The sequence below is a fragment of the Monodon monoceros genome, unplaced genomic scaffold, assembly GCF_005190385.1.
Source record: "Monodon monoceros isolate NGI ecotype Baffin Bay Population unplaced genomic scaffold, NGI_Narwhal_1 Super_Scaffold_7, whole genome shotgun sequence".
Taxonomy (NCBI): Eukaryota; Metazoa; Chordata; class Mammalia; order Artiodactyla; family Monodontidae; genus Monodon; species Monodon monoceros.
The window spans coordinates 92,717,163-92,731,469 of record NW_021703784.1 but is presented as its reverse complement, the minus strand read 5'-3'; the positions used below and the strand labels follow the sequence as shown (position 1 = coordinate 92,731,469).

General features: G+C 49.1%; 1 protein-coding gene across 1 annotated transcript in view; it reads left to right on the top strand.

Moving 5' to 3' along the window:
* Nucleotides 1–3,134: 3,134 nt before the first annotated feature.
* Nucleotides 3,135–14,307, top strand: part of SYT13 (synaptotagmin 13) — a 38,766-nt gene continuing 27,593 nt past the window's right edge. The window contains exon 1 of the mRNA XM_029209452.1: nucleotides 3,135–3,314. Coding sequence (XP_029065285.1) covers nucleotides 3,135–3,314 — 180 coding nt within the window. The remainder of the gene's footprint in view (nucleotides 3,315–14,307) is intronic.

The following is a 14,307-nucleotide window of genomic DNA, read 5'->3' as shown; positions in this document are numbered from 1 at the left end:
CTTAGAAATTCAAAGCAGTTGCTCAGAATATTTAAACAACAACATCCAGCATCCAGCAAGTAAACTATCCATCAAAACCACACGGTGCTGCCCTCATCAAGGGGCTGGGGAACTGTCAGAGATCTACTCCTCAGCCTTCCAGAAGCCCCCCCAGGCACCCTGCTCTGTCTTCCCTTGGCAGTCTGGTGGCCCCAGCGTTCCAGTTATTTGCAAGCCTCATCCTCAGACTCTGTGTTTAGCCAACTCTCTCAACGGCCTTTCTCAGTAGAGACGATCTCATTTTTCAAAGGATCCCACTAATGCCTTTTCTTAGAGAGTTGTCTCTAAGGGCTGCTGCCTGGATATCAGTAACCAAGAAGCAAAAGTCACATCTTTGATGAGATGTAGCCAAGGTGACCCAGAGTCCTAATGACTTAACTGTGTTTCAGATCTCCTGAGGTCTAGCCTAGCTCTGCCATGGGTTCACTGTGTGCGAAAGAGGCCAAAGCCCAGCTGCTCTACTTGGGCTGGGGTCCCTCCTCCTGTTAAAAACGAAGGTCATTGCAGCTGCTAACATCTCAGTAACCATAGTAACACAGGACCACATGACAGATGTCTGATCTCCATCAGAAAATGTCTGGTATTAAGTGTTCTTCATCCTTTCCCTCACAGCCCCCCCCCCCCCACATCTTGTTAGGTGGCATTGAAGTTCTCCCAGGGGACCAGCTCAGGCATGGGAAATCCAGACTGAGAGCATTAATTAAACCTCTTATTTCCCCAGAACATTTTGCATTGCCAGGCCCGGGAGCCAAGAAAACCTCCCAGGGAAGCTCTTATGAGAGAGAACGCTAACGCTACCGCCAGGGAAAGAGGCACTTCAGCTCCACAGCTGGCAGCAAGCGAAGCTCAGTAGGAAACTATGCCTGGCATACAGCAAGCACAAAATGAATACTTGCGAAAGAGTCAGTTTAATCCAATGGAGCTCATTTAGCAAATGGGATTCCTCCTGAGCCACTGGAAGTCCTGCATGAGATCATGTGAACCATTCACCCTTTTCAACAGTTCCTGAGTGCCTGCTGCATGCACCCATGGGTGATAGTACGGAGGCTCTAAAGGTATTCATTTGCTGAATGAATCCCATGTCCCCGGGACTGTCTGGGGCTCGAGGACAGGTTGGGAAGTATGTAGAGGGCAGGGATCACATCACAAAGGGGCTCTGGATTCAACTGGAGTCTCTCGGGTTTATTGCTGCAGAAACTTTGAAAACTTTTATGCATGTGAGTGACAGGATCAGTTCTGCATTTCAGAAGCATCCTTTTTTTTTTTTTAAATAAATTTATTTATTTATTTTTGGCTGTGTTGGGTCTTCATTTCTGTGCGAGGTGCGGCGAGCGGGGGCCACTCCTCATCGCGGTACGCGGGCCTCTCACTATGGCGGCCTCTCTTGTTGTGGAGTACAGGCTCCAGATGCACAGGCTCAGTCGTCGTGGCTCACGGGCCCAGCTGCTCCGCGGCATGCGGGATCCCCCCAGACCAGGGCTCGAACCCGTGTCCCCTGCACCGGCAGGCAGACCCCCAACCACTGTGCCACCAGGGAAGCCCCAGAAACATCCTTTTTGATGCCCTGTAGGGAAAGGATTAGAGGGAGACTATTGTTTTGACCAAAGAAACAATGTTCTAGGGCTGCTGAACCCAGACCTTAAGGGAACTGGCAGCTTCTGCTTCCTTCCTCTTAGAACCTGGCTGCCATGCTGTGAGAAGCTCCAGCCACGTGGAGGAGAACCCAAGTGCTCAATACACAGCCCAGTTGTGCTCTGGGCAGCAGCCAGCACCTACTGCTTGCCATAAGGTACGCCATCTTGGATGTCCCAGAAGATATCAAGTTGAGTAGGAAAACCGCCCAGCTGAGCCCAGTCAACATGAGAAGTCACAAAAGAATCGTTCTTGGGTTTATTTACCACGTCATGGGTTTATTCTGCAGAAGTAGATAAACGCTGGGAGGTACCAGATGGTGGTCATGTCTTGGGCTCAGCAGAAAAGGTTTGGTTGGAATGATCATAGATTTGGGAGTCATCAGCTTCCCGGGAAGTTGAGAGCCCTGTTTCAAATGAAATCACCTCCACTCCTCCTCACGCATGTCCAGCATGCTTAGAGCACAGCCGACTCACAGCAAATGCTTGCTGAATTAAATGAAACCCTGCATAATGAAAAACACTGGAAATCCCTGTTTTGTGATTTAAGACAGTCCTCCTCATGCCTGGAATTCTACTTTCCCCTCACTTTAAGCACACTTATTTCCCCCCTCTCTGAATCAACGTGTGTACTCCGAGCTGCCGCATGCGATACTCTTATGATTCTAAGAGAAGTCCTTTCCTTGAGGGTGGCATGTGGACTTGGAATCTGCACACCTGAGTCTGGGTTCAGGATGACTGGATTTTTCTATCTGCCCCACATCCCCTCTGAGCCTCCGGCTTCCTCACCTGTAAATGGAGATGAGAATATCTGCAAATCTGATTAGGTAACAATGGTCGAGTACCGGGTCACGGCTAAAGGAAGCGCAGACGCGAAAAGAATCATTGCAATCATCTCCACCAGGACGCGGTACAGCGCCTCTCCCTGGTGGTAAACACAGGGCAAGTTCGGGAGATAGGAAATCTCCAGCTTTGTGTGTTTGAAAAAGCTCCTGTTGATTTTCCAGCCTCCTCGGCCAGAGAGGGTGAACAAAGGGTTAGCAGTCTGGTAAAACGACCCCCTACCCGGACGGAGTCTCACGCCTGGGTTTGAGCCCCGGTTTCCCTGCTAACCTAACGCACAGTGTGACCTTGGCCAGCTCCTGCCCTTCTGGGACCCAAGCGTCCTTCTACGTAAAGCGTGAAGGATGGCCCGAGAAGACCCTCTCGTTCCTTCCACCTGAACGGCCCCGGCTCCGGTTAGGGTCGGGGGTCCGGTCACATGCTGGAGGGGAGGGATGCTGCTTGACGCGGAGCTGAGTGCGGGCGCACCCCCTCGCTCCGGGTCCAGCCTCCTGCTCTGACGTCCTCGAGCCGCCCTCCCTCCCCGCCCCTCCGGCGGCTGGAGAGCGGCTGGCGCGCCCGGATCCCAGGCCCGGGAGGTGCGCGGCGGCGGGACCGAGCCCCGCGCGGGGAGCGGGCACCATGGTGCTGTCGGTGCCCGTGATCGCTCTGGGTGCCACGCTGGGCACGGCCACCAGCATCCTCGCGCTGTGTGGGGTCACCTGCCTGTGCCGGCACATGCACCCCAAGAAGGGGGTGCTGCAGCGGGACCTGGACCCCGATCCGGAGAAGGCGAAGCCTGGCGTGCTCCGGTCCCAGCAGGTGAGAGGGGGCGGCGCCTTGGTCTCCCCGGGCCGGGTGGGGTCTCCCCGGCAGCGGCGGGGGAGTGGGTGGCAGGGAACGGTCGGTGTTCTTCTTTGCGCGATAGAGCATGGCGGGGTGTGGGGACGGCGGACGTGCTCGGGGACCCTGGGTGTGTGGTGGGGGCGGCGGTCCTGAAGGCCTGGGAGTGGAGGAGGGGTCGGGGAGGATAATGAAGGGTATGGGGGGCTCGGGGGGACAGGAGAGGAACCGGGACAGCGAGCGCTAAAGGGGCGGGCATGGGAGGGAATGGGGAAGCGGGCTTGGATGGGAATGGGGCTGGGAGGGGAGCTGGGGGCTGGGAGGGGAGCTGGGGGCTGGGAGGCGAGCGTGGGGATCTGGGAGGAGTGATAAGACCGGGAAGCTGTGAGGGGGCCCGGGGAGCGGGCGGTGAGGGTTAGGGGAGACTGAGAAGGGAATGTGCAGAATGAGAAGCTCGAATTGGGGGGAAGAAGAAGGGGGTCTGTGAGAGAGAGGACAGGGGGCCAGTTGCGGGCTGGTACAGGGAGAGCATTGACAGAGTCGAGAAGGGGGGAATCCACCACAATCCAGAGAGGAGGCGGCCGCTGTCGCTGCAGTGGGAGCGGGGGAGGGGAAGTTGTGCTGGGTGTGCCTGGGGTCTGGAGAGGCAAATGAATATGGAGGGGCCTGGAGGACCCTCACCCTGTCCTGGCAGCTCTCAGCTCCAGCCAGGCTGAGCGAGTAGCTGAGACGTCCCCGAAGGTGTGTCTGGAGATGCCCCTGGAGAGAGGAGGGCTTTTATCCCATGCATCAGCTTGTCCCCAGAGCCTCTCTGGGCAGGAAATAGGTGGTGTCCCCATTGTATAGAGCAGCAGAAGGGGTCTGGGAAAGGTTTGGAAGGACAGCGCTGCATGGGCTGCGATCTCCAGGACACATTCCCAAGGTGGTGAGTGCAGAATGGCCTCTGGAGACCCGGGAGGAAGTATGGCTGGAAGGACTGGAGGAAGGCAGGCCCTAGGGCAGGGGGTGACTTAATGGCTTCCCAAGGCCCTCTAGATTCCTTCCAGAGCTTAGAGTTCCAGGGGAGGCACTATAAAGCTGTGATTCCACCTTCCTTTTGCCAATTAATTATTCAAAAGCTCAGACCCAGTTGCTCGGGGCCTGTGTCAGTCATTGAGTGTAGAAAGAAATGGCTGCTGTCCTTGACACACTCACAATCCGAGAAAAGTGACATTGACACCGGCAAGAACAGGAGACAACTGGGCAGTGGGATGTGGGACCCAGAACCATCTGAAATGGGAGTAGTGGGCTACCCACTCCAGGTGGGCACAGGGCGGAGGAGGGGGTGTTGGATGAGCCCTTCTCCAGACGTTGGGTCCTCAACCTCGTCTCCCATCGGGCACGCTTCAGGGACAGCCGTTTGTCTGCCTTTCACAGTGGTGGCTCTTCAGGCACTGTCTCCTCCCCTTCCCAGAGAGAACCGCTGCGGACAGTGTTGGCGTAAGTGACCTCCGGGGTCCCTTCCAACTCTTTGTCTTACTGAGGACCAGCAGCCCACGCAATGGCCAATGATCTGTTAAAGACAAACCAGATCATGTGTCTCCCTGGCTTAAAATCCTCCACAAGTTCTCACTGAGCTTGGAACGAACACAGCAAACTGGAGCCTGGCACGTACTCTGGGCATGTACACTTAATGCATTTAGCAACTCAATGAAGGACATATATGATGAGCCCGACTTAAAGCTGAAAAAGCTAAAGAGAGGGCGATTGACTTGCCCAAGGCCACACAGCTCGAGAAGTTTCAGAGCCGGATTCTAGTCAAGCTGGTCTGGTTCTGGAGTCTGTGCTGTTAGCCACTGCACTTCTTCACCTACTTGATGTGGCAGGTGTTTACCTCCCCAGCCAAGCTCAGGCCAGGTGCCCGCTTCATGGGCCGTCTCAGCTTCCCTGGATTTTTGGATCCTTCTTGAAGACATCAACCCTTCCCATTTTCCTCTGGCTTTTCACCCAGATGGCTCCTTCTCATCCTTTTGGTCTCTTTCTGTTAGGATTTTACCTCCTCAGGGAGGATTTTGTCTACGGCCCACATGTAACAAAGCCCTCCCGCCCCCATTACGTTCTCCATACCATTCCTTCCCAATTCTTTTGTAGCACTTGGGACAGTTGGATGTGATTTTTCGTATCTGTTCACTTGTACAATATTTATTCCCAGCACCTACTCAGTGTCTGGAACCTAGTAGGTGCCCAATAAGCAATTGTTGACAAATAAAGGCATCCCAGTGCCCAGCCGTTGAGTTATTTCTTAAAATGTGGATGCATTTTGCAACCCCCGTGCAGCCCAGGGCTAGCTCGTAGGGACACAATAAACATTTGTTGATATGTGAGACCCATCCATTCACATCCCTCACTTGGTTCCCTCAGTGACAAGGATTTGGGCCCCTGGGGCTGAACGTGTAGGTGTGAATGTGTTGAAATTGAGATCTCACAATGTCGTTTTGGCTACCATTGTGCTCAGACTGATTCAGCTGCTGACCCAGATAAAGCACACAGAGAAAAGACACTATGTTGACATTTCAAAAAAAGTAAAGGAGGTGGGTATTAGGGGTGGCAGATGGCAGCAGGGCGATGGGCGTGGCACGTGTTGCCAGAGAGGAGGAGAGTCAGGTAAGGAAGGCTCTCTGAAGATGTTCCTTAAACAGAGAGGGCATGGGGGCTGGGGAAGAGGGTTCTAGATTCCTGTAGCCACTGGGATTTTTCTGGGATATAGAGTGACCGCCCGTGTCTCTATAAGTCGCTGATTGTGGTTGCTGGAAAAATTCCTTGGATTTGTTGGCCATGCCTGGGGATCCAATTTCTGGTCATGAATTGTAGTGATTTTGAAAAGAACTTTGAAGCTTTCCCTGAGGGTTCTTAACCTGAGGTCCACAGACCCCAACAAGGAGCCTGTAGCTAAACTGTAAGGGGTTCTTGGTCTTGGAAAGGAAAAAATTGTATCTTTCTTTTCATTAACTTCTACATGAAACTTAGCATTTTCTGGAAGTAGGAGTATAAACAACACGCCACAGGAATATTAGCCGTATGTGTGACTAGGTCCTCAGGGGAAACCACAGGCAGTTTCAGAGCACATCACAGCTGTTACAGATTCTTTACGATACCGTTTATGCTCATCTCTAATTCTAAATTATGTACTTATTAAATCCCCCGCTAGATCCTATTATTTAATGAAAGAATAAAGAGGCACACAGATAACCATTTCCCCGATTGATTTTATTAGATGTACTGTCGTAGTCCTATGTCTTTTATTGGCTGCTTTTCAGACATTCTTCTCCAGACAGCTGAAGGGATCCATCCAGCATCTCCACCATGTGGGAGGTGGCAGAGGGTGCAAACCCTCAGTCGCCGCTGTTCATGCCTCCGGCTAGCTTCAATTCATGATTTTTCTTGGCTTTTCTGAAATATACACTGTGAACCCTTTATCCTGCCTTCTTACACAATCCCTCAGCCTCACCTGCGTGCAGCCTTTCCAGGGAGGAGAGGGATTCAGTTTCACTACACTGTCCTTGTGATCTGGCAGCATCACCTGGGACCTCCCTCCCTGTGGTCAGCCCATCTTTCAAAGCTCGGTTATTATGCGGTGATTACTGGATGCTTGAGCCAGGAGACATAGCAGAGAGGCAGACACGCTGTGTGTGTGTGTGTGTGTGTGTGTGTGTGATCATCTTCGCTTCACCGCTGCTGTCGCATCTCTTAGCAAGAGGCAGCCAGACCCATTGGTTCCTTCCCCCAGAATTTCCTTTTCATGCTCGTCTGCACAGGCTGTCACTCACAGCATTTCTGGGTCCTTGCAGAGGAAGCCCTCCTTTCGACGAACCTAATAACTACAGAGCAAGTAAGGGGAACTGCCCTTCCCCGCGGCTCAGTGCCCCGACACTTTAGCATGAGTTGCAGTCCTGTTCTCAGAAAGCTTTCGTTTCAGGTCTGATTTTTCTTCCCATCTGGCGCTTACCTTGCTTACATGAATCTTCTCAAATGAGTCTCAGAGTTCCCAGATTAACCCTGCTGCTGTCCCCTTGAAGTTAGGTGGTCAAAAGCTCCTAGCTCCCAATGCTACTTACTACCAAACTATAAAATCCTACCCTCCTTCCAGCAGAGTTGAGAAGGGAAGTGGCTTTTTGATGGAACACCATGTTAGTTCATTCAGGCTGTTATAAGAAAATACCACAGAGTGGGTAGCTTATAAACAAAAATTTATTTCTCATAGAGCTAGAAGCTGGGAAGTCCAAGATCAAAGTTCTGGCCAATCCAGTGTCTGATGAAGACCTGCTTCCTAGACTTTTGGATGTAACCTCACCTGATGGAAGGGGCAAGGGAGCTCTCTCCTTCCACTTTTATAAGGGCACTAATCGTATTTATGAAGGCTCCACCCTCATGGCCTACTCACTCCCAAAAGCCCCACCTAATCCATGACAAAGGAGGCAAGGATATACAATGGAGAAAAGACAGTCTCTTCAATAAGTGGTGCTGGGAAAACTGGACAGCTACATGTAAAAGAATGAAATTAGAACACTCCCTTACACCATACACGAAAATAAACTCAAAATGGATTAAAACCCCACCTCCTAACATTTTCACAATATTGATTCTTCCAATCCAGGAACATGGTACATCTCTCCATCTGTTTGTGTCATCTTTGATTTAAGGGGGCACAAACATTCAGACTACAGCAAACACTAATAGATTCAAAGTTTTTAAGAAATAATTTAAACATATGCTGTATTTTTATCAAACAACATATGTATAGTGGAGTCTTCCCCCACACCCCCAAGATCAAGGAGTGTATTTCATTTTCCTTGTATCCCTGACTATAGCCAGTGTGATAACAGGCACATGATAGCCCTTCAATGTATATTTTGAGTTAAATCATCATATCGTGACATAACACTGAATAAGAGAGTGAAGATGCAAAAGAATGCACGTGGTTAAGCCTCCATTTCCACAAGATTTGAATTCAAGCCCATTTATGTCTGGGGTTTCCGCTGGGGGCAGGTAATGACTGGGGCAGAGTCGGGGAGCTTCCCAGCTTTTGTTTATAAGCTCTGCCTCTTGATGTGGCACTGGTTACACAGCTGTGTCCACTTTATGAAAGAAAATTTATCCAGCTCTACATTTATGATTTGTGTACTTTTCTGTATGTAGTTATAACTCAGTAAAGTTTTTATTATTTGTCAAGTTGTGATGTAATGTTTGTGAACGCTGATTTAGTATCAAGCTAGTATTTTTTTTTTAACATCTTTATTGGGGTATAATTGCTTTACAATGTTGTGTTAGTTTCTGCTCTATAACAAAGTGAATCAGCTATATGTACACATACATCCCCATATCCCCTCCCTCTTGAGCCTCCCTCCCACCCTCCCTATCCCACCCCTCTAGGTGGTCACAAAGCACCAAGCTGATCTCCCTGTGCTATGTGGCTGCTTCCCACTAGCTATCTATTTTACATTTGGTAGTGTATATATGTCCATGCCACTCTCTCACTTTGTCCCAGCTTACCCTTCCACCTCCCCGTCAAGCCAGTATTTTTAATACCAGGCTGATTTGGGGACTATAATCAAGAGAAGGGGCCCTCCTTTTTGTGGTCCATTATGCATCACCTCCCTGGCCCTGTCTGCCTTCTTCTGCTACTCCTGTGGCCACCTCCTCCTTCGGACTAGGGACTGGAGAACATCAACGTGGCCTGATTAACTCTCCCACCTGTTTTCCTCTTCCTTAGAGCACTGGAGCAACATCCTCTCAGGTCACTTGTCTGAATGCAGACTTGTCAGAGTGAGGATGGATCAGAGCCCCGATCTGCATTTCATCAGCTAATAAGCTCATTCACTAAAGGTTAATGAACACATGCTAGGCACTGGGATGCAGCAATAAAAAGACAGGTGCATGCTGTTCCTTGCAAGTGGGGAGGTAGACAGTAAAGCCAGCCGTTGCCGTGAAGTGTGTTACAGTGCTACCATGACAGGCGAGGTATGGGGACCCATGGGCCCAAAGTAGAACTTTCTCCAGTTCTCGTCGGCTACTCTGACAAGGTCTCCCCTCTACATCAGTGATCGCAGGAGGCCAACATGAATTGCTACCCTCACTCCTGGAACTGATTTGACTCTGGACTGCCGGAAGGTCTGACCTCCTTGGATTCTCAGTCCTTCTAAATAATTGATTTCTCAGCTGATCTCCTGGCTGGTAAACTTTCCTGTTCATATAAACAAACAAACAAACAAACAAAAAATAGACCCGTTTCCACAGAATAATAAAGAATAGTGATAGCATAGCTAACATTTATTGAGTTCTTTATGTGTGCCAGACACTGTTCTAAGCTCTTTAACCATATTAATTTTATCCTCACAATAGCCCTATGAAATATGCACAATTATTACTTACGTTTTACACATGGGAAAAGTAAAACACAGAGTGCTTAAGTAACTTACTCAGTGGCAGAGCTAGGAATCAAATTTAGGAATTCTGGTTCCAGAGCCCACACGTCTGACCACTAGGCTGAAGATTAGCAGAAAAAACTAGTCAAAATTTTACTTGAGCCACTGTGTTTCCCCAGATATGAAATAAAAGTGTCTACAATATATGAATCTTTGCAGGTCAAAGATTTGCAGAAACCTTTCCCAAAGCTTTGGATGTCTTTGCTGCCTCTTGTTTCCACCATGCTTCCAGCACTGGGTGCAGCCCTGGGCCCTCCAGAGAAATTTACACAGTAAACATGTTTGGGCTGGTCGCTTAGCAACAGGGAAGACAGTATGAATTTTGCATCAAGAAATTAGCATAGATTACTTCAAGGAGATGAGTGCACACCCATTGGAAACCCTTGGCCCTTTGAAACATACATAATGTGGACTTTTGGTCTGTGTCCATCAATCCCTTCCTGGTGGCAGGTCCCAGACCCGTCACATCTTTTTCCCTCTCTAGTTTCTCCTCTGGTTCAGCATGTAGATAATTCATGTTCATGGCTCTTCTCTTCATGTGATTGACGGTTCACTAGCACCTTTTGTTAATTCCAGCAGAAAGCACTGCTGCACCTTTTTTTTTTTTTTTTTTGCGGTACGCGGGCCTCTCACCATTGTGGCCTCTCCCGTCGTGGAGCACAGGTTCCGGACGCGCAGGCTCAGCGGCCATGGCTCATGGGCCCAGCCGCTCCGCAGCATGTGGGATCTTCCTGGACCGGGGCACGAACCCGTGTCCCCTGCATCGGCAAGCGGACTCTCAACCACTGCGCCACCAGGGAAGCCCCACTGCTGCATCTTTTGACATTTTTAGATTTTCAGATACTAGCCCGGATTATCTGGGGTACAAGAAGAGGAGTAGAGAGCCCATCAGAACACAATGGAAGAAACACCTGGACGAGAAATCAGAGGGGCTTAAGTTGAAGGCAGAAGGAAGGGGAGAGACTGGCAGGATGGAGAAGCAGCAGACCCAGAAGACAAAGAAGAAGAGACAAGTTAAAGAGTGACTGACTGTCCCAGAGTCAGAGGCCAGAGGGAGGAACCAGAATATGTGTGGATGATCCCTGCCCTGTCCACGCTGTTGACCTACAATTTCCCCAAAACCAGTAACAGCTCATCTCCGACTTGTTCCTTGATATTACTGCATTCACTATGTCTGGAGCTTATTTCTGCTGACAAACATTGGGAAACCCCACTTTGAGGAGGAGGAGAAGAGCTTCACAGAAACATGTTTTAAGAACTAAGAGATTCTCGGACTTCCCTGGTGGCACAGTAGTTAAGAATCCGCCTGCCAATGCAGGGGACACGGGTTCAAGCCCTGGTCCGGGAAGATCCCACATGGCACGGAACAACTAAGCCTGTGTGCCACAACTACAGAGGCTGCTCTCTAGAGGCCGTGAGCCACAACTACTGAGCCAGCAAACCACAACTACTAAGGCCTGCGTGCCTAGAGCCCGTGCTCCGAAAGAAGAGAAGCAACAGCTATGACACACAGCAACGAAGAGTAGCCCCAGCTCGCTGCAACTAGAGAAAGCCCGCGCGCAGCAACAAAGACCCAACACAGCCAAAAATAAATAAAATAAAATAATTTTTTTAAAAAAGCTTTAATTAAAAAAAAGAGAACTGAGGGATTCTGAATGTATGTGTCTGAATCAACACACACGTGCATACAAAGGACCCCCTATAGCCAATTTGTTAAGAAATCATGAGTTAGGAGATTTCTAAAGGAAAACAGATGAAAAAGCTAGATCTATTCCTTCCTCCCATCTCTCTCAATTATGTTTATTGAGCGCAGACCCGTGCCAGGTACTGTGCTGGGGCTGGGGATGCAGGAACCGCCCCCTCCTCAATGACACAGTGACCTTTTGCAGCCTTCATGAAACTCACATTGTAATGGGGGAAACCAGAGTTAGCAGAAGAAGAGCACAGATCAATGAAAATGTGTGATGGTAGCAAGTGACCTAAAGAGAAAGTTCTGGTGCTATGAGAGGGTATGGTGGAAGTGATCCAGGCGAACAGGTCAGGGAAGGCTTTCCTGGAGGGAGTGATGGCCAAGCTGAGAGCTGGTGTAGGAGGGGAAGTTAACCAGGGCAATGGGGAGGGGTGTGAGGGGTTTCAGATAGGAAGGAGGCCGTGCAAAGGTCCTGGGACAGGAGGCAGCCTAGCACTTAGGAGGGGCCAGGGAAAAATCAGTGTGCCTGGAGGGCAGAGAGAAAGGATGCCCAGTGTATGATGAGGCTGGGAGGTGGACAGGAGCCTGGGCATGCAGGGTATTGCAGACCATGGACAGGTTCCTCCATTCCTTTATTCATTCATGTATCAAACATTTATTAAGGCCTACGTGGGGGACACTGGCCTGCGTACTGGCAGTGCGAAGGCTACAGTTACTTTCAAAGCTTTTTAAAGTTAAGGTGAAATTCACACAAAGTTAACCATTTTAAAGTATACGAATCAGTAGCATCTAGTACATTCACAATGTTGTACAATCACTACCTCCATCTAGTTCTAAGACATTTTTATTCCCCCTGAAGAAAACTCCATCCCCATTAAGCAGACACTGTTCCTCTCTCTCTCTGCCTTCAGTCTCTGGAAACCACCAGTCTGTGTTCTGTCTTTATGGATTTGCCTCTTCTGGACGTTTCATGTATTTGGAACTTTAAAATCGGTGACTTTTCGAGCCTGGCTTCTTTCACTTAGCGTAGTGTTTTCAAGATTCACCCATGTTGTAGCGTGTGTGAGGAGTTTATTTCTCGTTATGGCTGAATAATAACCCATTATATGTACATGCCTCACTTTGTTTATCCGTTCATTTGTTGATGAACATTTGGGCTGATTCTACCTTTTTGGTTATTGGAATAGGTCTGCTATGTACATTCCTGTACAAGTATTTGTTTGCGTACCTGTTTTCAATGCTTTCAAGTATATACTTCGGAGTGGAATTGCTGGGTCCTATGATAATTCTACGTTTAACGTTTTGAGGAACCTCCAGTTGCTTTCCGCAGCAACCGCACCTTTTACAGTCCCACCAGCAAGGCGTGAGAGTTCCAGTTTCTTCACATCTTTGCCAACACTTATTATTTTGCCATTTTTTGTTGTTATTTTTTGTTCTTTATTATAGCCATCCTAGTGGGTGTGAAGTACTTTCTAGGCTTTTAATTTTTTAAAAAAATCCAAACTCTGATTTTTAAAATCTTCATCAGTATCTTGCACGTTTTCAATGAGCATTTCTGCTCTGTATTGAATGCCAATTACAGAGAATCCACATGGGCACACCCGTAAAATCATGTCATGGCTCCTGAGTCTCACAAGAGGAGTGGAGTGTGCAGCGGTGCTGCCTCCCCTGCTCTCCCAGCAAATTTGCACCTGCTACTCCATCCTTTAAATATGGTGCATGCTATCACTGTCACCTTCCTCATTCTTTACCCCAAGCTTTAGTCCCTCATGGGTCCCGATCTGCTTCACCTAGGTTTCTGGGGGCCCTACAAACCCAGGTCCAACTGGAGTGCTATTTACTACCTTTCAACATCATTTCCTCACGTTGGCATCATCAGGGCAGCGTGATGCCAGGAGGAGGAGCCTTGGTCCCCTACCATATCCATTCACTCCACACACACAAACTTTCCCACCAAGGAGTTCCCTAAGTGCTAATTAAACAAAGGGTGTGTTAATTGATTCATACTATAGAACATTCCTGGGAGAGTTTTACATGGTGTTTAAGAGCATTGCAGCGATACACAGTGATAGTTGGGGAAGCTGACTGAGGTTTTGGGTGGACTTGGAATGCATTGTAATTTTCCCCATTTAAAATAGTGGAACACAAGTGGCTGCTCTCTGAAATTCACAAGCCAGCATGTTTCCATGAGCAGATTAGAGCCAAATAATGAGGGGTGGTTGCATGTTTGAATGTGTGCATATGCATGTGTAAATGTGAATATGCACATATGCATATATGAATGAGAGAAAGGGGAGGCGCAGCCCATGGAAAACCTGTGAAACTGAGTCAGTCCATCTGGCAGAGACCCTAGGGTACCTTGACATATTTCATTGACTCCCTCCACCCTCCACTCATTAAATCCAAGACATACTTTTCCTTCGTAGAAAAACCGAGCAGGCTTTGCAGAGAGCAAGAGAAGTGAGGAGAAATGTTGAATGACTGCATGAGTCATTGGACGGATGGATAGATGAATGGGGAGGAGATTCATGGGGCCGCCGCCTCTGCTTGCAGCCAGAATAAAAATCACAAGCACAGAAATGCAGGGGAAGGTGCTGAGCTCGTGGAAGAATCTCTGTGCTCACCTTCAGTGACACCGCATGGGATCAAGACAAGCCTGGAGGGCGTGGTGGCTTCACTTTGTATTGGTTTCCCTCCCTTCAAGCCTCTGTTCCTGCAGCTGACATTGGAGACAGTTTAAAAAATCTCCCATTGCAAAGACCAAAGAGATAATACCCTGGGGGGAACACGTTTTATTTGGAAAATCATTATAAACCACGTA